At 42.6% G+C, this 26,732-nt stretch overlaps 1 protein-coding gene across 3 annotated transcripts in view; it reads left to right on the top strand.

Annotated features, from left to right (window-relative positions):
- Positions 1-26,732, top strand: part of CAMK1D (calcium/calmodulin dependent protein kinase ID) — a gene marked incomplete at its 3' end in the record, with an annotated part of 347,164 nt that overhangs the window by 141,080 nt on the left and 179,352 nt on the right. For all 3 annotated transcript variants that reach the window (XM_084254292.1, XM_084254294.1, XM_084254293.1), the window contains exon 2: positions 7,865-7,996. In XM_084254292.1, coding sequence (XP_084110418.1) covers positions 7,865-7,996 — 132 coding nt within the window. The remainder of the gene's footprint in view (positions 1-7,864; positions 7,997-26,732) is intronic.

Here is a 26,732-nt window from a genome sequence, read left to right as displayed (position 1 = left end):
TTGGGATGGATATAATTTTACCGAGTGATTGGTTTAGTGTACTGCCATGAATCAAAAAGACAGCCTACGAATTAATTTCTGATTCTTATTGAAACCCAGCATCTTTTTAAGGTTTGGCCAGTTCAACTGGACAAACATTTATGGAGTACCAAAAATGTACACATCACACAGGTTGTTAGAACTAATGTCTGTCAAATTTGTGTTTAAATTGCTCCTATACGAAAATTTTTATTAAAATGATGCACACTTAGAATGGCCAGCACATATACTACTCTTCTTAGACATTACCTGATATTTGTCCTTAACAAATTCAGATTATTAGAAACCTATCATTAGAAAAAAAAAGATCATTAGAAACTGGAACACAAAATCCATAGATTCTTGTGTTTACTTTTTCTATGATAATAATTGGTAGTGAGTAGGTAAGTTAACCCTTATTTATCTGGGATGACTTAACTCTTAGTTCTGGCTCCAATGTCTAGCAGCAGATCTGGAGATAAGCTGCTCTGAATGACTCTATGAATTCTTTTTAGCAACTGGAAGGTAAAGTTCTACATGTAGTTCACAGAACCTTTAATGTCTACTTTTAGCCAAGGCCTCCTTGCCATCACTTTACTCAGAGAAGATTGGCTGTCAGCCTCAGGTCGGTGGGCTTCGTGGCTTGGAAAATGTGCTTGAATAGCCCCAGTTTCCTTTCTTACCACTGACTCCAGAAAGCAAAATGAAAAGCCTATTTTCAGAGCATCATTTATGAAGTTAAAAGCAAAAGTAGTTGTTTGTAATTCTTTAGTCAATAGAGAACATGTAACATTTCCCACTAGTCTTGAAAATTCAGCTCTCCAAAGATTAATTTCCTCCTGGGTTTCCTGGTTTACCATCTGAGAAAGCTGCCTCTAGGTGATGATTTGATTTTCTTTGAAATGTGGATGAAAAGGGGGAAGACTCAACTTTGTAATTTGTACTGCCTATCTGCAGGAGCAGAAAATATTTAGCACATCAAGAACACCTTTTTTGTTTGACCTTTTCAGTAACTTGTCAGATTTAATTTAGATAACTTGGTGTGTTTTTAAAAATAGAATATTCATTTTCTTTCAAAATAAAATAAACACTTGTCACAACTTGAAAAAGTAGTTTTTAAAACACCCTAATTTTTATTTCTCCTATGATTATGTGTTTTCTAAAGTCTCTTGTCTAAAAACCTGCCTTCTTCTCTCTCCTGTTTTGCTTATTTAATCAGGATGAAGATTTGGTGGGGGAGACATATATTATCAACTATCCAATTTTATATTTTTATCAATCAAGACAGTCATTACAGTATTGCTCAACTATGAACCCTCACTTCAGCATTCAAGCCCATAGTGCATGCTTCAAAATATATCAGGAAAAACCCAAAGAGCGTCTGTGCTACAAGGGAAATCTTTGAAGTTCTTTCTGCATAGGTGTGCATAGAAATCGAAAAGAATACATTATAAAGCATTTTATTTATTTATTTTTTGATTTTTTTTGGACTGGAATTTTTTTTAATTTTTTTAATTTAAATTTTATTTTTATATTCCACATACAATTACAGCCCCCTTATTTTTACCCCAAGCTCTCCTTTCCCCACCCCCCCACCCCCCATAGAGTGTCTCTTGTTCATAGTTGTTTGTTGATTTTGATATTTTCTTTCTTTAGTTATTCTTTTTCCTGGTCCCTTATTTAAGTTTTCTAGATTCCTGCTATGAGTGAGACCATCCAGTATTTTTCTTTTTCTTTCTGGCTTATTTCACTGAGCATGATCCCTTCCAGTGCCATCCATGTTGCTGCAAATTGCATGTGTTTATCTTTTTTGAATGCTGAGTAATATTCCATGGTGTATATGTACCACATCTTCTTGATTCAGTCGTCTATTTTTAGGCATTTGGGTTGTTTCCAAAGCTTAGCTATTGTAAATAGTGCTGCTAAAAAACCCCAAATAGCCAAAGCTCTCCTGAGAAAAAAAGAAGGAAATGGAGGCATCACACACCCAGACTTCAAACTTTACTACAAAGCCATAATCATCAAAACTGCATGGTACTGGAACAAGAACAGACACACAGACCAATGGAATCGAATAGAAAATCCAGATATAAAGCATTTTAAAGGAGAGGGACAGCATTATTTTCCTCAACTCTGAGTAGCAGATAATTAGAATATATCATTTTTTTTCTGTGGCTCTACAGTGCTGGGGACATGTGGGATGCTGGGAAACCAGAAGAGAGCCCTAAATAATGATCATTGTTAAAACCGCCTTGGTCATCATTAAAACTGCCATCTGTGTCAAGTACTGTTAGGTGTGAAGACACAGACAAGCTAGGACTCCTGCTCTTACAGAGGCAAGAAGATAAAGTATCACAGTGGAATGTGTAAGCGGGGTTGTGTAGGTATTAGCCAAGCATGCAGGCCTCATTCTGCCTGGGTGGGAGGAAATTGAGATGCCTTCAGAGTGAAGGAAATGTACAGGCATCTTTTGTTTCATTGCACTGTAGGTATTTCATTTTTTAAAAAACAAATTGAAGATTTGTGGCAACTTCACATCGAGCAAGTCAGTAGGAACCATTTTTCCAACAGCTTAGAGGATGGTTAGCATTTTTTAGCAACATAGTAGTATCTAATTAAGGTATGTACACTGCTTTTTAGAATAATGCCACTGCACATTTAATAGGCTACAGGAGAGCATACGCATAACTGGATATTCACTGGGAAACAAAAAATCATGTGACTCGCTTTATTTCAACACCCACTTTCCTGCTCTGGAACCCAGCCCACAATATCTCCAAGGTGTGCCCATAACAGTTGGGCACTTTACGAAACAAATGGAATCTTGCCAAACAGAAGAAGGAAATGGTGTTCAAGGGAAAGGGACAATGAACAGGCCTTGGGCAAAGGCCATGGTGTGAAAGGCATGGGAAGCTGACTGATGTGGTTGTATTACAGTGACGTGTGTGTTTTTGCAAGATGGTTCTAGTTCCAGATGAGTCCATAGAGTTGAGATGAGTTTGGGAAGAGCTTTGGATGCCATGGATAGCCTGTAAATGAGTTTAGACTTTACCCTGTGTAGACACAAAGTCTCCAAGTTTTAAGTATGAGGGCAACATGATCAGATCTCTGTTTTAGAAAAGGAATTTCAGCTGCAGGTGGGAGATGGCAGGTGGGAGGTAAGCTTGCTGGGGGCACAGGGACCTGGAGAGTAGGGGCCAGCTAGTTCAGTGTGAAACACTGGAACTTAGACCATTGGTGGTGCAGAGGTAGGACAGACTGGCAGTTAGAGTCTTGCTTAATGGAAGATCTGAATATACTTGGTGATGGTAATGAGAAATAGAGGAGTGAAATAGGTTTCCAGGCTGAGTCACAGAATGGGTAGAAATGAGAGCAAGAATGGAGGAGAGAGAAGTTTGGAGATGAAGATGCTATTTCTTCTTCTGGTGTTGTCCTGCTCCTGAGTGGCCTTTAGGGGCTTTAGGGACACCTGCTGGAAAGATGAGACTTACACATGAGAGATGAAATTGAGATCAAAGTCAGGGGGTCACAGGTGGTGGTAGAAACTAGAAGAGGCAGATTACCCAGAGGCAGGGTATGGAATCAGATAAAGGGGCCCTGAGGATGAAACCTCAGGAATCATTGACATTGAGGAGGAAGAGCAGCACATGCAGATGGCGAGAAACAGACATAAAAGTGAAGGAGAGAACTATCTTGGGAAACCCAGGAGAGGAGATTTTTAGGAAGGAGGCCAATGTCATCAGTTGTCACACCAAAGACTATATAGGATGAGCAGCAAGTATGTAGTCTTGAATGTAGCAATTAGGAGCCATCCCCAGTCCCGGGTTGGCGTGGGGAGCTAGCCTGCCTAGTTCCAGTCAAATGGAGGAGGGGGGAGAAGTCAGACTATATAGGGGGAGGGCCTGGCTGCCAGGCAGGTGCAGGCTGCCCCATAGGCTGCCATTTGAAGAGGTTGCAATTGCCATTCAGTCTGACTGGAAGGCTCCGCCATTCTTCTTGAAAGGAGCAGTGCAGTTGTCGCATTTCATGGTTGATAGAGTACAACCTGTTTTGACCTCTTTGTATTTTCTAAACTTTGTAACTCTGTCCCTGCTTGTGTTCCTGGGAATTTATTTCTTTGCATTGCCTGAGGTTTTGTGGGCCTCAGATCATTTTTCTCCCTGCCTTCCTTCCTGCTGCCAGCTCCCGCCCAGTCTTCCCTGCCCCCCTCTCCTCGCTGCCCCCCTCCCCACCACTTGGTTGGGTAATTACTTGAAAGTGCCCAAGCTCATTGTCGTTCATGACTTTCTGCTTCTGATGTTTTTAATTAGCTTTCCTGGAACAGGGGAAGTGTCTTCAAGTGATTTCTATTTATTGCAGGAACAATAACAATTTATTCTAATCTTATATCCCCTAAGACTAAAGAGCTTTGTTTGGAAAGCTTAAAGAAGGTAACTGCACACTGTTTGGCTACAGGAGGAAATGAGGTGGACTTGCGCCATGGGGGAAGGCTGGCAGCTCCCCAAAGGCACATTCTGACCAAGGGTTTCCGTCACCTTCCCCAGCTGTGAGGCAGGCTCCCTGATGGTTGCATGCGTCAACCCCACTTAATGACCTCAGAGGGTTTAGGGAACTTGTGTTCTCTTTCCTGACTTTTGTTGCCTGAGCCTCAGTGTCTTCATCTGTATAATGGGCATGACAGCAACTTCCCATGTGCTTCTTGGGGGTGCTCAAAGAATTGGATTAGTTGATACATGCCATAGTTCTCTGTCCATGTCAAATAAAGACATACCAGGTACCCTACAATTATTCACAGAGCTGCGTTCTCCTTCAGGGAGGTGAGGCGAGAAAAGGGTGATCATATTTTCCCAATGTGTCTATTGCCAAGCAATGTCATTGAGTAGAACAGGCAGATTTACATTTTTTTTTATTGTGGTAAAATATACATAACATAAAATGATAAAGTGTACCATTTTAGCCATTTTGAAGCATGTAGTTCAGTGGCATTAAATACAGTCACGCTGTTGGGTAACCATCGCCAGAACCCTTCTTCCTCCATGGAGACTGTACTGAGGAAACACTAGCTCCCCTCCCCACACAACCCCCCTCGCCTCTGGCACCACCATTCTGCTTTTTGTCTCGATGAACTGACTGCTGTAGGTGCTTCACATGCATGGGATCAGGTAGGGCTTGGCCTTTTGACTCTGGCCTATTTCACTTAGTAGAATCAAGGTTCGTTTGTGTTATAGCCAGATTGTGAGGTTCTGTTCCTCTTTTATGGCAGTTCCATCATACAGCTAGCCGTGTTTTGTTTAGCCACCCATCCACTGATGGATGTTCGTGTTGTTCCTGCTGTTCAGCTCTTGTGAATAATGCTGCTGGGAACATGGGCATACGAATGTCTGTTCAAATCCCTACTTTCCAGTGTGTGTGTGTATACACACCTGGAGGTGGATTTGCAGGCTGACTTTCAGTCTGAAAGGATGGGGCTTCACCTTGCCTTTATGCTTTTGCTACTCTTCTCAGTAACTGTGGTAGAGGCCTCTGGAGGCTCCCTTAGCCATCTGGGGCCAGCCCTGCCCCTGTGGGGTAGCTTGTTAACAAACCCCCAGTTGCTCAGCTCATGAAGCCCTTTATGTATCTACCCTGTGAGCTGCCTCACTGTAGGGGTCACAGAGTCCCTTCCTCCTGAAGTCACAAAGGACAGGGTTCCAGGGGTTGATTCCTGCAGAAACTGTGTTTTACAGGGCGGGGATGTGCCACAGAGCAAGGAAGCACTTTTATGGGATACATGAATGTACAATTTAGGTGCTGCAGCTTAACGGGATGCCTCCTGGGCATAGACTATGGTCTGTCATCATGCATGTTCTGAAGGAGAGGCATGGTGGACATGAGTGGGGCACGAACACAGCAAGAAGTCCCTTAGCTGTTGTTGGCCCATGCTGTAGCGGCTCGGCCGGAAAGTGGAAGATGGACACAGAAAATCAGGCATACTCCAGGGGGAGATTACCAGTGTTGTTAGTACCAGGGACTCAATGGCAAATAAGAAAACTGAAAATGAAAACATGGAGGATCTGGCATAAAATCACCCAGGGTTCTAGCCTTTTCTCACAGATATTTCTTATCTCTGACATAATTCTAATTCCACCTCATGGAGGGGAGCAAAAGGGAGCTTGGATGTAGTCATCAGGGACTTCTGTCTTAGAGGTGAATCCACCTTGGTCTGTCCCTGAAACAGTGGTGAGGCCGCTCTTGGGCTGGGGGATTCTCTCAAATTGGTATGGCTTGGTTTTCTTGAGTGAAAGCCATTGATAGTGACCAAGAATCATTGGAATGTCTGATTCCATGTATCATTTTGTGATTAATCTGTTGTGTGTTTATATGCATATATATATCAGTTGCTGTTCTGGTATGTTCTAGCCGGTTTCTGTCTAAGGCAGCCATGTAGAACTGAGGGGCAAGAATTCTACTTGGTCAATTATTTGTGGATCTCATCCAAAGATCCTTATTCTGACATTTTCCATTTGGTTGTTTTGTGGAATGCCTATCTGTGCCCCTCAGGTCCATGTAATTACATACCAACCTTAAACAGTCAGTCCCCCTGCCCCCATTCCAGTAGGAACTGTTCTAAAGATTTATAGTTAATTGCACAAAGTGGAAGTGAATCCCTCTCATTAGAAAGGATTCTAAAAATATATATTGTCTTCCCTCGGTTGGTGACAGATGGCATATCCTGTCAGATGGGCAGGGACAGGGAAAGACAGACACCATCCCCTTGCTAGGCAGCTCTTTGATTCATCTGAAGATCACAAGTCCCAAGGCACTGGTATTTGGTTGACATCGATCCTTCTCGTGGTTTCTTTTAATGTAGAAAAGTTGTCTCTAACTGTGAAGACACCATGTTTAGTGTATCAGTGAGAAAGTAAGAGTAGCTCCTGATAATTTTGGGACAGGGAGTGGGTCTTGTTATTCCTTAGCCTACACACACAGAGCCCAACCTGCTGAGGTCTGGAGCCGTTAGGGAGGTTGTGTCCAGCCCCCAGCACAATACCAGGCACAGCCTGCTGGCAACATAGGGGCTGGCAGAGTGGGTGCTGAGGGCCTGCTCAGGGCTCTCTGATCACAGCCCACTTTTTAGAGAAATGGACTCTCTGGGCACAAGGGTTCTGGGTAAATTTTTAGTTTGTTGCTCTGCCGTGGTGGAGTTAAATTCTTATTTTCAGTCAGGAAAATCTCCCCCACTCAGGGTACCATGTGTGTTTTTGTTTGTTTGCTTATTTGGTTTGAAAAAGAAACAAGCTGCTTATTGAAGACTTGCATGCCCCTACCAATTAATTAACCCCGTGTCAATACCACATGTGGCACCAGCTCACACTTTAATTACATCCTTACCTATCTGTGAGAATTAATTAAACATTTGCAAAGTGCTTTGAAATTTTCTTGGGATGAAAGGGCCTGCGAGGAATCTAGACATTTTGCTATGACTTTCTAGTCCTTGTGGATGGGGGAGGGTATCATCTTGTGCAGGAATCTTCTGGGGAGCATTCCTTTCTGTTCCAAAGTGATTGCTACATGCTGTACTTCAGGGTGGCAGGTGGCCCCAGGAGGTGGTCAGACAAAGACATCCATCCTCATCCATCACCCATTGCATGAGGGCCCATGTGTGTGTGTGTGTATACTTCTTTGTATAGGAAGTTTGGTGGGGGTTGATGCTGAATAAAAAAGTAACAACACTACTGGTGGTCACTCTCATCATTATTATTGGTCAAGCTTTGGTACAGGAATTGGGGGGGGGGCAGTAGGAGGAAGCCTTGTGAAACCCAAAACTCCCAAATCTAAGCTGCTTCTTTTTCTTTTTTGTTCACAGTGGGGCATTTTCTGAAGTGGTTTTAGCCGAAGAGAAGGCCACTGGAAAACTCTTTGCGGTGAAGTGTATCCCTAAGAAGGCGCTGAAAGGCAAAGAAAGCAGCATAGAGAATGAGATAGCCGTTCTGAGAAAGTAAGTGCCAGGAGACCTCCTTCCGCCACTGTGCATGGTTTCTATCAGGTCCCTAATCCAGGGGTGGAGAAGGCTCTCTGAGGCTGGCCTCCCAGAGTCCAGACATACCATCAAGCCTACAGGAAGTGGGCTTTGTTCATGACTGACAGTCACATATGTATCCACATAGGTATCATCTCTTAGAACATTTGCAGGCATCATTTGAGTCCAAAGAACACAGTGCTCAGGTGCACTTGATTTTGAACTGAGGTCCCACAATCACTTTAGCTGGGTGACCTCGGCAAATTACTGAGCACTGAGCCCCTTTTGTAAACTGAAGTTATAAGCATCTCCCTTGCAGTGTGTTCTGAGGGTGAAATGAAATGCAAAGCACTTTCTGCACCTGCTGCATAGTAAGAGTTCAGTAATGGATAGCTGCTGCTGCTGTTGCGGCTGGTACTATTATTATTTTATTGTTGTTGCTGCTTTATTTTATAATGAGATGAAGCTCAGAGTGTAAAGTCACTTGTCCAATGCCTTTGCAGCTCATTGCTGGCAAAGCCTGGGATGCCAACCCCACCATTTATTTCCATGCTCTGGAGGGTCTCCATGCTCTACCACAGACTTGGTTGGTACCAGCAAGTTTCACAGAAGTCACTGTTTAGGTGCTTCATTTATTCGCTGAGGTTTTCTTTTTTTTTGGCTCCCCACATGTAATAGAGCCAAATCAATATCTCCCCTCCCAGTGTAATGGCTCATGGAGAACCACACTGATCTAGGCAGACACCCCCAGAAGGTTCTCTCTTTCTACACCATCATTGTCAAGCCATCTCTGTGTCACACATGGTTTGGGGATCAGACCCTTCTGTGATACCTACTTATGCATGTTTGGAGTGTATCTGAGCTTTGTTCTATGAAATTTTAAAGGATTTCTATTAATAAAAGATGTTAGAACTATCCTTGAAATTTTTGGGGTTTGGAATCAGCACATAGCAAGACTCTCTGTACAGATAAGCAAAACAGAATGGGAACAAGCCTTGTAGGGCTCAAAAGCAAATGTCACACTCCCCACCTGCTTCCTAAATAAGCTCTTTCATCGGCTTCTCTCCCTCAGGGACCAGCAGTGCCTGCTGAAGTACCCTCAGCTCAGACCCAACACCCTCCTGATGGTGGGGCTAAACATCCTCTTCCAAAGCACGATGTGATAGGTGTTTTGGAAAAAATGGGTCTCCCAGAGCCTTTTAGTCTAAGTGGTTTTGCTTGTTTGGTTGGTTGGTTTCTAGGTTCCCTGGATTGTCTGTTAGAGGCCCAAAGATTTTCAGATCGTCCTGTGGAGGATTGCATGAAATGATTCTATGGAAGAGAGTTTGGGAAAACAAATTACTCTAAGTACATTAGCATCAAGCAGGAAAACATTATGTTAATGAAACATTTATTTAAATTGCTCATTTTCCAACATGAAATCAGCACTGGAGAAGAGGGTGTTCACTGGGTATTAATATGCAGCCACATCCAGGTATTTGACATTTTTGAGGGAATTCGAGGTGGGCCCAGACCCTTCGAAAGCTTCTACCTTGGGGTTGCCCACTGTGAATCAAGAGTGTGGTCTTATTTTTATGTGACTTTCTCATGAACTTAGAAGTTATAAAGTTGGGGAAGTCCATTTTTATTCTTGGTGTTATTTTATGTCTACACAGGAAGTGGCACGCAGACATAGACTTCCTAAGTCAGTCTTGATTTATGCCACGACATTCTGCTTTCATCAGTGTCTCCACCTCATGCCTCAGTCACATAACAGTCACTTCCAGGGAGAGGGCATTTAAAAGTAGGAGGCCAGGGATTGGAAATAACTCTTGTTGATAGTTTCTCACTATCTGCTGTTGGAGTGCCTTCAAGCATGACCCTTCTTTCAGGAGAAAAGAACAAAGAAATGATTTGTAGATGGTGTATCTCCTGTGCTGATTTATTTTTTGTTCCCCTGCAAATGATTTACAAATGGAACAAGAGGCAGTTCTATATCCTCAGCAGCTGAAAACAAAATATGTGAATTGTACAGGAAATAGTTTGGAGCCAGTGTTTTCATGCTGACATTGGGACGATCATTCACTTAGCTGGGATTTATGAAACTCCCACTGGGTGTTCAGTGGCACTGCCATATACTGAGGTTGAAAAACTAAGATGCAGCTCTTGCCCTTTAGGACCTCATAGTTGTGTCCCCAAATATCTGTCGATACCTTGAGACAAGTCTGAGCAGGGATCCCAGAGCCAAGCTGTCACTTCTTCCGTTGGGGTGGGGTGTGAGGAAAGGTTTCATAGAGGAGGTGGGTCTGGACAATGAGTAGATTTTGCAGGGGGCAAAAAGGCAGAGGGTATTTCCAACTAGAAAGAACAAACCGAGGTAAGAGCATGGGACACAGCCTGGGGTCCTTGGAACACAAGCCTGTGGAACCAGGGCTCATGATGAATGGAGGACCTGGGGCCGAAGGGTCAGATTGTGGAAAGGCTTGAATAGTTTGAACAACGTTCTACAGTCAGGAGCAACATGAAGGGAAGGAGTAACATGATCAGGGTTGTTTCGGAAACTTGTTGAGACAGAACTTAGAACCTAGAAGGATAGATCAGAGGAGCTGAGACTCAGTACAGGGAGTGCAGCTGGGAGGCCACTGGAGGAGTCTGGGAAGCTGCATGTTAGAACAAGAGCTGTGGTCTGGAATGGACAGACAAAAGTAAGTATTGAAGCAAATGTAATTACAGGGACCCAAGGAGAGGGACAAGGGGAGATAGCATTCTGGGATGACTACCAGGTTTCTGGGGGGACAGTGACCTCATGAACTGAATGAGATCAGTGATGCTGGAGCAGAAGGGCACCTGATGAGTTCTGATTTGGACCTGCAGGTTTGCAGATTTTGGGGATCTCTATCCCTGTAGAGGCGACCATTTCTCCATTAAGTGTGGGATTGAGCTGTGACCTGGACTTGCTGATAATGTTTCCTGTAACAATATGTAAAAAACCTTTTGATAGATCGTAACTAAATCATTGTGGATGGAGTCCTAAAGAGACCCAGTTTGTACTGAGTTCTGACATATACCTGGCCATGTGTAGATTTCCATGCCATTTTTTCCTCTAAGTAGGCCCATCTGAGAGATTGCCTGCCCTCCTACGTGCTGAGTTTATTGCAGGTTGAGAGATTTATGTATTTCAGTGGATTAAAGTAATGTAGCTAATATATCTTAAGGATGTCTTTATACTTGCTCTGAAAATAGTTCTAAAATGAATTTTCTACTTGATAAGTAGATATTAAACCAAGCTCAGAGGGAATAAAAAGTGGCAGGCATCGTGGTAGGCTGTTGCTATGCAGCAGAAAGAGCTGCCAGCCTGACCTTGGCATTCAGGGCACAGGATCTATGTGGCTCACATGCACTTTCCCAGTGGGAAGGTTTGCTCTGGTGCCACCAAGGAGTTTTTTGTGCATCATGGAATATCAGATCGTAAGTTTTACATACTCTGGAATGGACTGAAGAGCTATCGTTTCTGTGTATTTTTTACTTACAAGGCAGGTGGTACTCAAATGTAATGTCAAGGCAACATATAAAGCATTTTTTGAGAAGTATATAAGCCAATCTATAAACAGTCTGCATTTCAATGAGTGGTAAGCGGAGGAGATGCATGAAGCTGAAAAATTGGAGGTGGGAGAAGCAAAGTAGATATATCTAGAGTAGCCCTTATTAGTACACATCTTGGGAAACTGAGGCTCAAATGGCTGAAAAGGTATTGCTTATTTTTTCCCACTAAGAATAATCTTTATTATATTAAAAAGTTCCCCTATTTTTAGATTTTTTTTATTTTAACGTTTATCATTTTTTACATTTTTTAGACAATATTTGCTTCCCCCCACCTCCTCAGATTGAGTCACCCTAGAATTTCCTTCCCCAAGGCACCCATGCACTGTTTAAATGAAACAGGAGGCCAGAATTTAGCATGTGCTGTTGTGGTTGCTTTATTGACTGCCCCAGATGAATTTATCCCCAGAAAGGGCCTGGGTAGGAATTGCTATTAAATTGCATGTTCTTCTGCATCTGGTACATTGGGGTGTCTTGGCCTTCTTGTCTCTGAATCAGGGGTTCTCAATCCTGGTGGCATATTAAAATCACCAGGGAGGCTTTTCAGAACATGCTGATGCCCAGGTCACATTCTGGACCAGATGAGTTAGAAATGGAGGTTATGGTGGATATTGGCCATGTTAAAAAGCACCCTCTGCCCCTCAGTGATTCTCCCATGCAGCCTCCTCAGTGTTGAAACAGCTGCCGCTGGCCCTTACTTCCTGGTGTCACCTCCCAGGGGGTGAAGGTGTGTCCAGGAATGTGGAAAGGTGTGTGCACATGCAAGTGCTCACACAAGCACAGACCTGGGGAAGTTTCCTTTAGGAGAAAGGTTTCATTTACAGAAGGAAATTCAACTGTGTTGGATTCATTATAATAAAGGGGATTCATTATAATAAAGAGGAATTAATTGGGGTCCATTGTCCTGTCAGTAGGGAGCAGGCATCAGCCACTGGCTGGGTTCAAGTATGGGAACCTGCCTTTTTGCAGGTGGCTGAAGAAGTCGGGGCAGCAGTGGAGTGACCGTCCTTAGGGTTGGTCAAGTCTCAGAACATTGTCAGGAGGGTTCAGGGCTGCTGGAGACAGTGGATATCAAAGCCCAGACCTCCCTGTGGCCACAGTCAGCCTAGATTGGAGGAAGTGAGGTGGGGCTGGGCTTGTGGGAGAGAAAGTGAACACCAGAACCAGGTGAGGGTGAGGCTCCAGAGACCTGGACACCTCCCAGGCCCTGGATTCCTGGCTGTCTTAGACCAGACCTGTGTCTCTTGTGTAGACTGTGAAGGGAGGCAGCCTGAGCCCTACAGGGAGACAGCTGGCTCCCCTGTAGTTTAACTCATTTGAATCTGGCCTGCTTCTACCCCTATGACTTCGCTCTGATAGCAGACTGGCCCGTTCACTTATTTCACCCACTACCAAGTGCCAACTTACTATGTTAAAGAAACATACACTTTCATGGAAATTCATTCCACTTTTCCAATGACTGAAAATGGCCAAGATGATAAAACTGATGGTTGAGTTTCTCGGTACCAAGTCACCTGCTGAAGGATCTATCTGCTTAGAAGATGATGTCCTAACATAGAGACCTTTTCTCTGGAAAAGTAGCATTAGAATTAAGGACACAGGCCAAAAGCATGAAAAGTAGTGGCTGAAGACCAAGGGTAACAAATAGGGAGACAAGTATATCTTTTATGATCCTAGAATCCTTGGCTAACCTGGAAAACTCCTTCGATTTAAAAAAAAAACACCGAACAACTGGCAATTAGAGTAAAAAAGGTTGAGGGATGCAGAAAGCTGTTGGGTGGTTATTGTTGTTGTATAGTGTGTGATTAAAGTCACAGTCTCCCCTCATGTGGAGCAGGCACGTGAGGGGCAGTTGGCTGAGTGGCCCGAGGTCTGCTGGAATGTGACACACCCCTGCCAGAACCTGCTCTAACCAGGCTCCTCTGGAAAAGCTTCTGATCTCTTCTGTAGGGCCCTCCGAGAGCTGTGCTTGGAGTCTTGCCTTATTTGGTGCTTCCTCTATTTCTGCCTGGCACCTAGGCCTCTGCTTCAGGGGGCTCTGCAGGCCTGACTGCTGAGTGGGGAAGCCCCCCCTCTGCCAGGCACACAGCCACCCCAGCCTTGTTCGCACCGCTGTTGGTTTACTTCATCTCAACAGTGTGCGTGCATATGTGAAATAAGCCTGGTCTGAAGCCAGTGCAACTTGACCACCAAGAGAGGAGACACTCAGTGCTTCCAAGTGGCCTCTGCATGTTCTCCATCCAGAGTGGATAGTTCAGGAACATTTTTTATTTGATTGAGATCAGAATGAATACATTTTCATTAGTTCTCTTAGCTTCTTGGGTATTGCTTATAGAACTCTGTATGAGTGGAAGGAAGAGAGAATTGGGGGATCCCTTACTGCAAAACATATTCAGACTGACCTGAGTACACTTTGGTTTTTCTGTCCCGCTATCCCCTACCCTGGGGCCTGTGCCTGCCTGTGGTTTCTGCTTCCCAAATACTGTGTGAGTGTGGCTCTCGCAAGTCCTCTCTTCAGTTCTTTTTCCCACAATGCTATGCAAATGAGTGTTAAAAACCCTAACATGGTACGTCCCCCACCCCCTTAATTCCACACAGTCAGACGTGATGGAGTCCAAACTGCCCCCCCATTGTAATCGTGTTCTCTTAGTTCTCCTCCTATCCCACCTTCTAGGGTTCAGTTTACACCCCACTCCTAAAGGAACAGATTTGGCCTGTGACTCAGGGGAATGCCTGCCTTCAGGATTCCCCTGATTGTCCTTGTCTGGGGGGTCCTTCTGAGACCCTGTGACTCCAAGTTTACCTCTGCCACTCCTGACTCTGCCTTTGGGTGGCTTCCTGAGACTGGATTTCCTGAATCCAACCCTCAGCTAAAGGCATGATGGTGAGGATGTACGCAAGGGGCGGCAGTCAGGAAGCGAAAAACACTGGGCTTGGGGACTGGCTTGGAAAGAGGGAGTGGGGTCAAGAAGGAATCTGTGCTGACTTCACATCCTCTCTGGCTTTGGTGACCCAAGCCATGGCAGGTCTACCTACCAACATGGGGTGTTCTAGAAGAGGAGGCAGGTTAGAGGGAAGATGATTCTCCTATAGCAACAGAGCTTTCTTAAATCTAGTGTGGTTGTTCCTACCACCTTTTACACTATATATATTACTCTGCATATATTTAGAGTAGTTGAAGAAACAATGTGTTTTTATCACACTTTCAAAAACAGTGTCAGTTATTTGCATGCTTATTTGCGTGCAAGCCTCCCTCCCTGCCATCTAATCGGATATGTGCTGGGCAAGTTCAGCCCTTTTGTGGATTAGTGGTGGTTTAAATATCTTTAATAACATCTCTTGGCAAATGTTTCCCCCCTTCTCCTGTAAATCTACTTAGCTAATGATTTATACAAATTTCACTTAAATGATTCCACCAGCTTTGTATATGCATCTGGTAGCCTAATAGCCCTGAAAAGCCAGAATTGCTTAGACTGGAGGATGACACAACATGAAAGATTAAGAACAAGGAGTCTCTAGTCAGAAGGGGAAGGCAAAAAGAGAAAAAGAAACCAGTACGCACCAAAGGTTTGCTGTTTCTTTCCTGTCAAACTTTAGTTTGTGCCAATTCAGTTTTCCACATGGTTTTGAAGTTATTTACATGGGTGGATAAATGATTTTAGTGAAGCTTTATTTATGACTCATCCAGTTTAAACCACATATAAATTAGTGAATAAATTTCACTTCACATACTTGCTGTTCACCGTCGCAGTTACTATTTTAATACTGTAGAACTAACTCTTTTATCAAAGTCAGCTTAAAATTGAGATGACTGGTCTGTTTATAGGAAATATACCATTAAAGGAATTATTTCTAAAATATTAGTTGCATGGCATTTGATAAATGGACATACTAACCATTTTTTTAGCCCTTTGCATTTTGCCTTCATAAATATTTAAAAAATAGTGGTAGTGACTTGATGATATGGAACTGTAGTAGGAATTACTTGGGAATCCAGACACATGCAAGAAAATTTGCTAGCAAATGCAGTGGGTGATAGGTGTGGTGTTTTCATTTTTGTTGAAATCACAGAACTGGTGTTCTGTGACACACACGTGTGTATGGGTATGTGTGTATGTACATGCACATTCATATTTACATCTTATGTAAATATACACTTTTAAAATAGATTTCAATGTTTGTTTTTATTTTTATATCTTTTCCCTGAAGAGTAAAACATTCTTTTTGCTCAATTAAGTAAATATAGCTTCAAAGCTATCAAAATCTGCTGTCAAGTTACCTTAGATAACAAGGCATATGAATGCCTTTTTAAACTTTAAATGCTCAAGTATTAGGGATTATGCAAATGTTGGACACTGTGACTCTCATTATACTAATATAAGGGTACAGAATATCCCTGACAGGTAAGAACAGAAGCTGATGTGTCCTTTTTATGGAAGGGGAAACTGAGGTACAGTGTGAGATTTGGGTGAACAGTGGAGCTGGGGAGAGCACGGGGTGTGTCCCTTGTGGAGCTGTTCTCCATCTTTCAGGGTACCCACCCTTCTGTTAGGAAGCTGCTGCTGGAACTTTGGACGCACTGGGAACAACTCATAACAAATCAGTCTTCTGACTCCCAGTGATAGTAAGAAATAGAGATCAATTCCTTCAATTAATAGACTGATAACTTTAAAAATCAAAGTTCAACCTTTTGTTCTAACAACCGAAATCCAGAACAATTTAAATCTATCCTCTGAGATTTTAAGTCCAGATATTATTACTTTGTCATAATTTAAAAGCTAGCATTGCATTATGTAATCCTCATAATAAATGTGGGTGTAATATTTGATGTGGGTATTATTATCCACATTTTATGGCTGGGGCACTGGGATTTGCTTAAGTAATTCTGAGGCCACTTAAGTAGTAATGGGTACAACAGAAAGTCAGACCCAGCTCTGTCTCTTTTACATTATGATTTGACCTGTCTGGTGTCTCCATGTCAGCCCTTTGAGTCAGAGACCACCCATGCTTGATATAGAGGACACCCCTCTGTATGCAGGGGGTGCTCATGCTTGGTAAATGAGTGCATTTCTCATCGGGACATTGCAGACTTGGAGAGGTTATGTAAAATACTGGCGATGACCTGAGAGTCCACCTGACTAAGCTGGCACCAAACTACACCACTTAGAAGCTATGAGACCTTGGGCAAGTTATTTTAATTTTGTGCCTCATTGTCAGGAAATGGAATGATATTAGTACTTGTCTCTAAGAGCTGTAGATATTGAAGAAGCAGTGTTTGCCAGGCACTTAGAACAATGTGGGCTCTCCAAATGTTTGCTGTTTATATTATTTTGTATGCTGGGACATCTTGTGAGACGGTGGGAATAGGAAGAGGGTGCCTTCCCACAAGGCACAGCACAGAGTCTTGCCTCCCTGGAGTGCTCCCTGGAGCCATGGAAGGCCTGCTGCACAGGAAGCAGTGCCAGCAGCAGCGAGGTGGCTGGCCCCCATCCAGTGGAGTGGTGCTGCTGTGATCATACCCAGAGTAGTTGCAGAGCTGTCAAGAATGTGTCAGTGTTACTGTTTCCTGGCTGGGAAAAACTATGAAAACTGCTTCTTTCCTTGTCTTTTCTACAATCTGCTTCCTATAACATCAGAGTCCCAGAACATAAAAACTGAAAAAGGAGCTTAGCAATCTTGGTCCAGTTCTCTTGATTTCCAGAAACAAGCCCAGAGAGGTTAAGTGACTGGGTAAAGGTCACAGAACAAAGTTGGGCAGACACCAGAACGATAGTTTCTGGGCTCCTAATTCAGAAATCTTTTTACCTAACCAAACTGGATTTATTATAGTGCATCCCTCAGGAGAAGGAAAGCAAATAACTGGTCCTCATCCCTAAAAGTCCTTGGGCGTCCTCAGCAGGGTCTAAGGACTCTGCCCTAGTGTTTGGCCGAATTCCAGACAGGAGCATTGAATCTGGTTTCAGAAATTCCCCTAGTGATTCACTTAGCTGTGCTGTTGTCCTGCCCCACTGCTATTCTGTTTTGCCCGAAGCTGCCTCCAGTTTTCTGGAATTTTCTAGAAAAGTGTTCAGAGGCCAGCCTCAGAGCCTGCATCCACACAGGGAATACTTTGTTTGTTTGATAAAGTAGCCCCCTTTTGGCTGTTTCTAGTCCATAGAGTGAAGATACTACTTCTCAGAAGTGCTATGGGATGAAACCAGCTTCAGACTGTGGAGTAATTTGAGAAATTTGGAAAGTGCTGTTGTGGGGAGAGGCGGTAATCCGGGAACCCTTTTCCACTGGCCCCCAGCCAGGCAGGAGGCTCAGGAACACTGAGCCCAGCTCCTGTTCCCTCTTTGTCCTCACAGCACTTTCCAGGGTGCTCTAGAAACAAAGGGAGAGCTGCCTCATCTGCTGTCAGGGGTGACAGAGTGGGCTGGAGGGACAGGACGCCACCCTGAGGGCAGCACCGACAAAGGGGAGGTCACTGAGCAGAGCTTGAGTGGACCACCTAGAAAAGGTACCACTTTGGGACTAAGCCCACCAATTAAGAAGTGATGGAATTTTTTTCAAGAGCAAATTTTATACATTAGTATGTAATTTTTTCCAGGCAGAAAAGTAAGCCTAGTGGAAGAAGTTTCCATTCAAGCATTAGTATGGTTTCTAGTGAGTCTTCCTGCTTGGAGGCAAGGGGATAGCACAGCTATTTCCTTAAAACAAATCTCTCCCTGGTGGAATTAAGTTGGTTGGTTTGAGTTGTGTTTCCACAAATCCAAAGCTGATTTCCTAGGTGTGAAGTCCTGGTTGTGTCATCCTTGTGGTTGTTGTGTGTGTTTAATCCTGGTGGTACCTCCTCCTGGACAAAGCCACTTGATGTACCCAGGAAGGTGGCCTTAAAAGATGTTCATGAGTGCCTCCCCTGGTGGCGCAGGCGGTTGAGCGCCATGCTGTGAAGCTGTCCACAGTCTCTGCAGCGCCTGTTCAATCCTGGCTGGCCGGTGAGGGTCCCACATGCTGCAGCAGATCTCTCCTGTTGCGCCCACTGCTCCCCCCAGCAGTGTATTTCGTCAGTCTGCCTGTTCTGGTCCCCCCTCTGTCTCTGGTGAATCCTCTCACCCTCCCGCACATCTGGCCTATACCCCAATTCTTGTATAAATAAATAAATAAATAAATCTTAAAAAAAAAAAAAAAAGATGTTCATGAATCTTGTGTAACATTAAAGCTTGGGAGGCAAGTTCATTTGTGGGTGCATCTTTCTGCTTAACTGGCTAAGGCACACTTTTCCTTCAGATTTAGAACACAGCACATTGCGGAGGGTCCTGGAAACTTGCACCTGCATTTACTCAGGTTTTCCTTAAGGTATCAATAGAAAGGTTGGACCTCTGGCTTGTGTGAGTCCCACTCGCCCTCATTGGAATGCCTCACTTCTTAAAACCTTGTAGGAGATTATAAGAATAGGTCAGTAAGCGAAACTTGACCACCATTGGTATCCATAAATAGCATGCTTTATTGTTAATTATATATCAATAAAACAAACAAAATTGTTGCTTATAGGTAAAGTTTCCCTTGAGGAATATGGCAAGTAGTTTTTCCTTTCCAATCATGGTCCTTTGATTAGGTAACGAAGTATTTCACACTACATACTTGGCTCATTTAGGCAGTTTGGAACAATTATTAAGTCTATTATTATTATTCGGTCAGTGTAACTTTTCCCAAAAGATATTCTTCTTTTAAAAAATAATTTAGAATTAGTGTTTTTTTTTTTCCTCTTTATAAAGACCACAATGATAAGAAGTACAGTACAAACTGAATGTTTCTGAATGGAAACTTTGTTCTGAAGGAACTACATACTCAATTAATATGCCCGGGTATTTTCACGATATTATTGCCAAGTCAGATGAACAGATGGTCTGCATGGCAACAAGACTTTTCAGAGTATATTTTAGACTCCTAGACTCTCTGTATTCAAGAGTTCAATGAGCATGTACATTTAGTTTCCTTTTGCATTAATGAGTTATATTCACTTACTTGCTTAAACCACAATTTTAAATGAAGTAACCCATTTATCTATCTATCTATAATTCATTTAGAATTTTTAATTCTTTTTTAAAATGTCATAGATGATAATGTTTATTATGTAGACTCTTGTTATTTTGAATTTGGTTTACTCAGCATACAGAACCAGTTGAATTTTAACATTTTTAACTCTTAAAAATTATGTGGTGAGCATATGACAGAATAAAAGACACTCATGAAGGTATTATAAAGCTTATATAGGAAAATGAAAATTTTTAAGTTCTTGAAATGAGTGTGTTAAATGTGGGTAATTATCTTTTCATCTAAATAGATGTGGCAATGACCCTGTGTAGCTGTGGGTTCAAGGTAAATGAAATAATCCAACTCCCTTTAAAAAAGTTGTATAGTTCAAGCTTTTAAATAATTTAGATTTGTCCTATAATTTCTCTGAGTTGAAGAGCTCTTAAACCTGTCTAAGGAGATTGTTGATAGTTACCCAGCCTTTAATTCTTTCCTTGCCAACAATCTCCTCACCCACTTTGTTCATCTCTTTAGCTACAGGAGCACTGGAGTGGTTACTGTCGTGGTCTCTGTGCTGACTCTTTTCATGTCATCTTTATCTGGCATAAGCTTTCTCTGGACTGGTCCAGCCTCAGTATTGGGATCTAGTCTTTTGGGTCTTTTGCCAAATGAATCGTGATCCCTAAAGTGTTTTGACGACATAGGCACATGTGTCCCAGCAACAATAGTTTGTGAAAAAGTACGTTCATTACAAAGAAGAAAATGGGAGAACTAAAAAACTAAAAACAAGAAACAAAGTTGGGATAATACATTAAATCCCTAGCAGATTTAGCATAGAATTCCCTAGCTTTCTTCAGTTCTTCTTGAATAGGAATGGCAACACCCTCTTTTAAAATGTAGTCTGCAGAGGGAAATCTATAAATGGCATCCCAAAGATAAGGGTGACTCCTGGGTGTGTGCAGGATGAAGGGGGATTAGAGAGATGCCAGAATAGAAACTGTGAGGTCATCTGGGTCTGATTGTGTAATTCCTGGCCAGGACAGGACCCTAAACAGCCATGTGGACCTTGCTTGAGAAATTAGGAGGAAGAATTGATGAAACTCTATAAGACTTGGATGATAGGATGATAAGGAATGATGGAACAGAGATTTTAAGTCCCAGTGATTGGGAAAGTGCCTAGAACAAAACAGAAGTAGAAAAGCAAAGAAATGGCAGGATCCAGTGCTATTCATTAGGATATCTTTCTTTCCTTTCAGCAGGATATCTAATGACAGAATTAATTAGTATGACCCAATAGGCCTGGGAGAAAGGAGGCCAAGCCTGAAAGCAATCAGGCCACAGCACTGGAATAGAAATGGTACTTGTTTCTTTTAGCGATGCCCACAGGTGAGTGATGCACTATAGGGGGACATTGGGCAGGTTGGATGAGGGAAAGAGTTGCTTTTGCCACAATGCTGTCCTGAGTTACTCAGACATAGATGAAGACACTCAATATTATGATGTATCCTGGTTAGTGTTGTCAAGATGCATTACACACACTATGACAAAAATTCAGGCCTATAAGATAGGTCCTAATTACAGTGTGTATTTTGAAGATGGAACCAAGGAAGCAAACACAATTTTTGACAGTACTAAGTGGGAGGTGTCATCCTCTGAGTTCTGACTTCTAGAACAATAGTTTTCACTTAGTAAATTTTGGTGATTTCAGAATAGTTTCTCATTCTGGAAGATTTCTCCTTTTTTCTTTCCTTTTGCAACTAAACTGCTTTTAAGTATTTCCACTTCTATGCCTGTACTTCCTTACTAATAACTCATCCACCTATCTTTTTACTATAAGGCTTCTGGTTCAACAGTCATATGGCACTGTTTCCTTTAAGATCACCAGTTAATTTCGGGTTGCCAAACATCATAACTTTTTCAAAGTATAAATTTCCCTTGATTTTTCTGAAACATTAGACCCTGTTGACCAACACTGTCTTCTTAAAAGTCTCAAATTTTAATTGTGACATTGTTTAAATATTTGCTTCCAGTCTTAGTCTGTTCAGACTGCTATAACAATTTACCAGAGGCAGAATGGCTTTCAAATAACTGAAATTTCTCTCTCCCTGTTCTGGAGGCTGGGGCGTCCAAGTTCAAGGCCCTGGCAAGTTTCATGTCTGGTGAGGGTTCTCTTGCTAGCTCATAAACAGTCTTCTCACTGTTCTCACATGCCAGGAGGGTCAGGGCTCTGTTGGGTCTCTTTTAGAAGAGCACCAATCCCATTCATGAAAGCTCCACCCTCATGACTTTAATCACCTCCCAAAGCCCTATCTCTTAATATATCACCATGGAGATTCGATTTCAACATATAAATTGGGAGAAAGGGAGGGCATTCAGTTCATACCATGTTCCTACTTTTCTGCGGGCTCTTCTTTCTTTTGTGAACTCTTCATTTTCTCCTGTTTCAAAGTTGGGATATTTTTCAAAATTTGATACCTGGTCTACATTTCACTTATTCATCTGTGGAGATTTCCTGGGTTTGTCTCTCATTTTATTTTATTTTATTTTTGAGTTAATGATTTTTTAAAAAAAGATTTATTCATACATACAAGAATCTGGGTACAGGTCAGATGTGTGGGAGGGGTGAGAGGATTCACCAGCGACAGAACGGGGAACAGAACAGGCAGACTGACCGAAACACACTGCTGAGGGGAGCAGCAGGCAAGACAGGAGAGGTCTGCTGCACCATGTGGGTTTCTCTCCGGCTGGCTGGGATCGAACCCGTGCTGCAGAGGCTGCGGACAGCTTTACAGCGCTGTGCTCAACCACCTGCACCACCAGGGGAGGCACTGTCCCTTATTTTAATGTGGAGGACTTCCAAGGCTATCCTTGCGGTCCTCACAGCTAACATAGTTTCCAAAGAGGGGACACAACATGGTCCTTTGGGATACAGACAGGGACTGTTAGAAATTCCACTTATAATTTTACCTTTAAAGATAAGAACAAAATTCAGAAGCACAAATGTCATTTGGGTTTGTCAGACAGATAGCCCTGTGTGTCACTCTGAGAGAAGCAGGGTTCACAGAGGTGTCTTGGTCTACCTTGTGTGTGTGGTTACATGAATTTGTTAATTGCATTACCTAGTGTCACCTAAACTCACCTTCACAAAGTAGACAAAGAACTTAAGGAGATTCCTCAAGGAAGCTATGGCTTGAAGGTCATACTAAAAATGCAAGCACAACTACACAACCACAGAGTGAACTGAAACTTGTTCTTTGTCAGCCACTTTACAGGGAAAAAACAGTGAGAAAGTTCATTTCAGTGATTCCACTTTTAAGATCTTTCTAGTAAGACAAAAAGGTTGTGTTATTATTAACTAAAATAAAATCTATTTTGTTTCTTTCATCTGGTTTTAGTATTGTGTAAGATTTAAATACATACAATACACTAATATACTTACTATGCTAATATTACTCTAATATATTATTTTAAATGTACATAATGTACAAGGATGGTAGTGTAACTGTTATCATTTATAAATAAATATACCCATATTCAGGGATGCTAAAGGACTTTTACTGAAAGGAGTCAATGAATAAAAGTTGGAGACCATTGTTCTAGAGACTTGGGTCTATATTTATAGGACTTTATGGACAAATTCATGCTAATGTGTGACTTGATGCTGGCTTTTTTTTTTTTTTTTTTTTTTTTTTTTGCCACTCAGCCTTCCCCAATACCATTTATCTTCAGTCCCTAATGCTCAGTTTGTAGAACTGGGTGTCCAGTGAATAAGAGTTACTGTTAAGCATTTGACCCAGACAACCCCGATACCCAGCCCAGAGGGAAGAGGCAGAGGGAGGCATAGGACAGCTCAAGGACACGTTTACCTGAATTATGATTAAAGTAGACTGGGGAGGTCTTTGTCACTCCCTATCACACTAGGGACACTTGAGGCTGGTGATGGCCACCTTGACTCTGTATCCTAAGGTTCCCCCACCTACTTATGCCTTGGCTCACAACCATGGGTTGGGACAAGCCCACAAGACTTCCCTACACATATGTCCAGGTCTCCCTGATGGTTTCCCTGCACACCTGGTCTGTTGGGTTCCCCTGCCAAGTCCAACTCTAGCTTGTGGGTCTCCCACCAGTGGCCTCCCTTCATTTCCTTGGGGGTGTCAACATTTGCTGCCTCCAGTTTCTGAATCTTATATCACCTCTAGGACTTCAGCTTGGATTTATCCCATTCTGAATTAAGATCTTTAGAGACCCAAGGACTAATTGTTGAGCACATTTCCTTTCCTTTTTATTTAAATGAATTACACATTTTGAAATGTAATAAACATAAGGAAGTTCAACAAACTTCTGTTTCTGCCATTATGACATTGCTATTTTAGAATGGTCAAGTAGGACATTTTTTTCAGTCTTTTTCTCATTTTTTTCTCTCCATATTTTGTTGCTAGCCAACAGTTCTGGGTTGGTTCTACAAATGCTTCCTTCTTCATATTATTTCAGGTATTCTATTTATGGGACTTCTGGATACCTATCCCCAACCATGGCCAATTTTTCATAAGAGGAAATGATATTCAACAGATATCTCTAACTTAACTTGTCAAAAATTATACTGATTTCCTTCTTCCCCACAGAGTAATTTCCCTTCCTTATTATCTTTGCTGGTATCATTACCACTGTGCCAGCTATTTAGGTAAAAAGTCAAAGTTGGACTCTCAGGAGGGTGACGCCTGCAAGATGGTAGAATAGCTGGTGGAACAGGAGTTCACTGCTGTCACTCCCACAGAACATCCATTTCGACAGCCACCCATGAACAAGAGTACCCTTGTGGGAGTCTGGGAGTCCAGTAAAGAATTTTTAGCCAGGGTAGGAGTAAAAAAAAAAAAAAAATGGAATCAAGAATAGATCGTGCATTGAAGAGGGTAAGAGGAGCAGTTTTATTTTGCTCACATCACTCCTGCCAAAGGCAGCAAAGCTTGGTGTCATGAGAGACCCCACTAATTCTCTGTCATACTAGAAACTGTGCAAGATACCCACATCTTTACTGGGGTGATCTGCAAGGCTGAGGGATCAGGAGAAACTGAGAGCTCAGTGGTGAGGCTCAGAACACATTGAAGAGACACTGCTAACCATGTCAGTGTTCTTCCTATGAGTCCACCCTGGACTCCATCAGGAGCCCAGTCCACAACACGCTGAGGCTGCCTTGCCTTTGGAGCCTTCCAACTGCCCAATGCTCTTTGCACCCCCTCTGATACCCTCCTGCTTCACCCTCTATGTCAGGTGCTACAGGTAACAAGAACGACCTTTGTAGACAGCTTGTGAGCAGGTACAGAAAACCAGCCTGATTGCTGGGGGGGAAGCCTTGCGACCCCCGTAGCCCAGTGTCCATGGAACACAAACAAAGCCCTCAGCACTCAGCAGGACTTTGCAGGATCAAGAGAAGACATACAATCTTAAGAATTCCAAGGAGGAATTAGAAGTGCAGAGTGGATGCATCCTTTCTTGCCCCTCATGTCAGTCGGTGAAGACCACAGGAGGTGACTCTTCATGCATGAGGACACCAGCACAAGACTTCGGGAACTCTGAAAGCTAAGAAACATGATACCACCAAAGAAGACAATAATTATCTCATGACTGACCCCAGAGACATGGAGATCTACAGAATACCATCAAAGAATTTAAAGTAATTAAGAAAGCTCAGAAAGCTCCAAAAGAACACAGGGGGGAAAAAAACAATAAAATTAGGAATGTAATACATGATCAAACTGAGAGATGTAGCTGAGAGAAGTCATAGACAAAATGCTGGAGTGAAGAATACAATAAATGAAATGAAAAATGCAGTGGAGAGCACCAAAAGCATTAGGCAGAGGGAGAAGTTAACCAACTTCTCCAAACTAACCAGGTGGGTGTGGTCACATGAGGATTTCCCCTATCCTTCTGTACCTTACCCTCCCAGATGAGCCAACAGTCAGGGAGGGACTGAGTCTCAAAGGGTCCTAAAAACCTTCCTGTTGCCCTTGTTCAGGTGGAATCCTTCAGAGGTGTCTGCTCTAAGCTCTCTAGCGCCTCCTTGGGCTTTTTTCTTGTGTGGAAAATCCAGTGACCCCCCACCTCTTCCGGAGGTGCTAACATTGCCCCATGAAACTTTGTGGGAGTTTTTGGCAGAGCCAGAATTCCCCAGTGAGGGATATACTGTACCATTAATAATCCAACCTGACCATGTGAGCCAGCCCTCGCCTGTCTCTCGATAATTCTCGGCTACACCTTGTTCATCAATGTGATCTAATTAATTTAATGAACAAATATTTGAGAATTGGAAATCTAGGTTGTACCAACACAGTCAGAATAAAATTTACATTTAAAAAATATTAATAGCTTCAGGGTGAGCCTGGAGCCTATTGGGGCTGCCAGCATATCTCCCAGGTCACAGAATTTGGTGTACAAAGCTAATAATTCTGAAAGGGTTGAATTAGCTACAGATTAACTCCACAGAAAACTTTGTTTCAGGGAACAGTGGGAAATGTACTTTGTATGTAGAAGTCTTACTGTTCTAATAGAAATTGTTAACCAGCTCAAGTTTCATTTTGTACTTGAAAATAGAACGTAAATCCTAGCTCAGTGACAATCACTAAGTCATACTAGAAAGAGAGAGAAAAGCAAAAGAGTCATAATCTGCTGTGTCTTGCTGCTTGGGCACCAGCCAAGTGAACACCGGGAAGTTTCCATGAGGAGCCATGTAAATGCTGAAGGCTGGAAATTAGGTCCTAAAGACAAGGCAGAAGAGACTGGTATTATTTTACCTGGAGAAATTAGATAGCTGACATCCATTATCATGTATTTATTATTATATGTGAGTGGCAGGTATTCTGAGGAGAAATTGTTCTTTTTTTTTTTTTTAAAGCCCTTGAAGATTTAGAATCATAACACGCAAGAATGATTTTTCTTTTAGTTTATGTTGAAGATAACGCGTCTCAGAGAAATGAAGCAACTGCAGCTCCCTACTCTTCACTGGCTGAGCCAGGGTGAGGACTTGGGCTTGAAACACAGATGTGTAGGGGAGTCAGTATTTTGCTTTTACCCTCTTAGAGTTCTGTTGGTCTAGGACCGAGAATTAAATTGACATAAGCAGATA

This window comes from Talpa europaea (genome assembly GCF_964194135.1).
Source record: "Talpa europaea genome assembly, chromosome: 14".
Lineage (NCBI taxonomy): Eukaryota > Metazoa > Chordata > Mammalia > Eulipotyphla > Talpidae > Talpa > Talpa europaea.
Note: the sequence above shows the minus strand (reverse complement) of the source record. Positions and strands in the feature narration are given on the sequence as shown.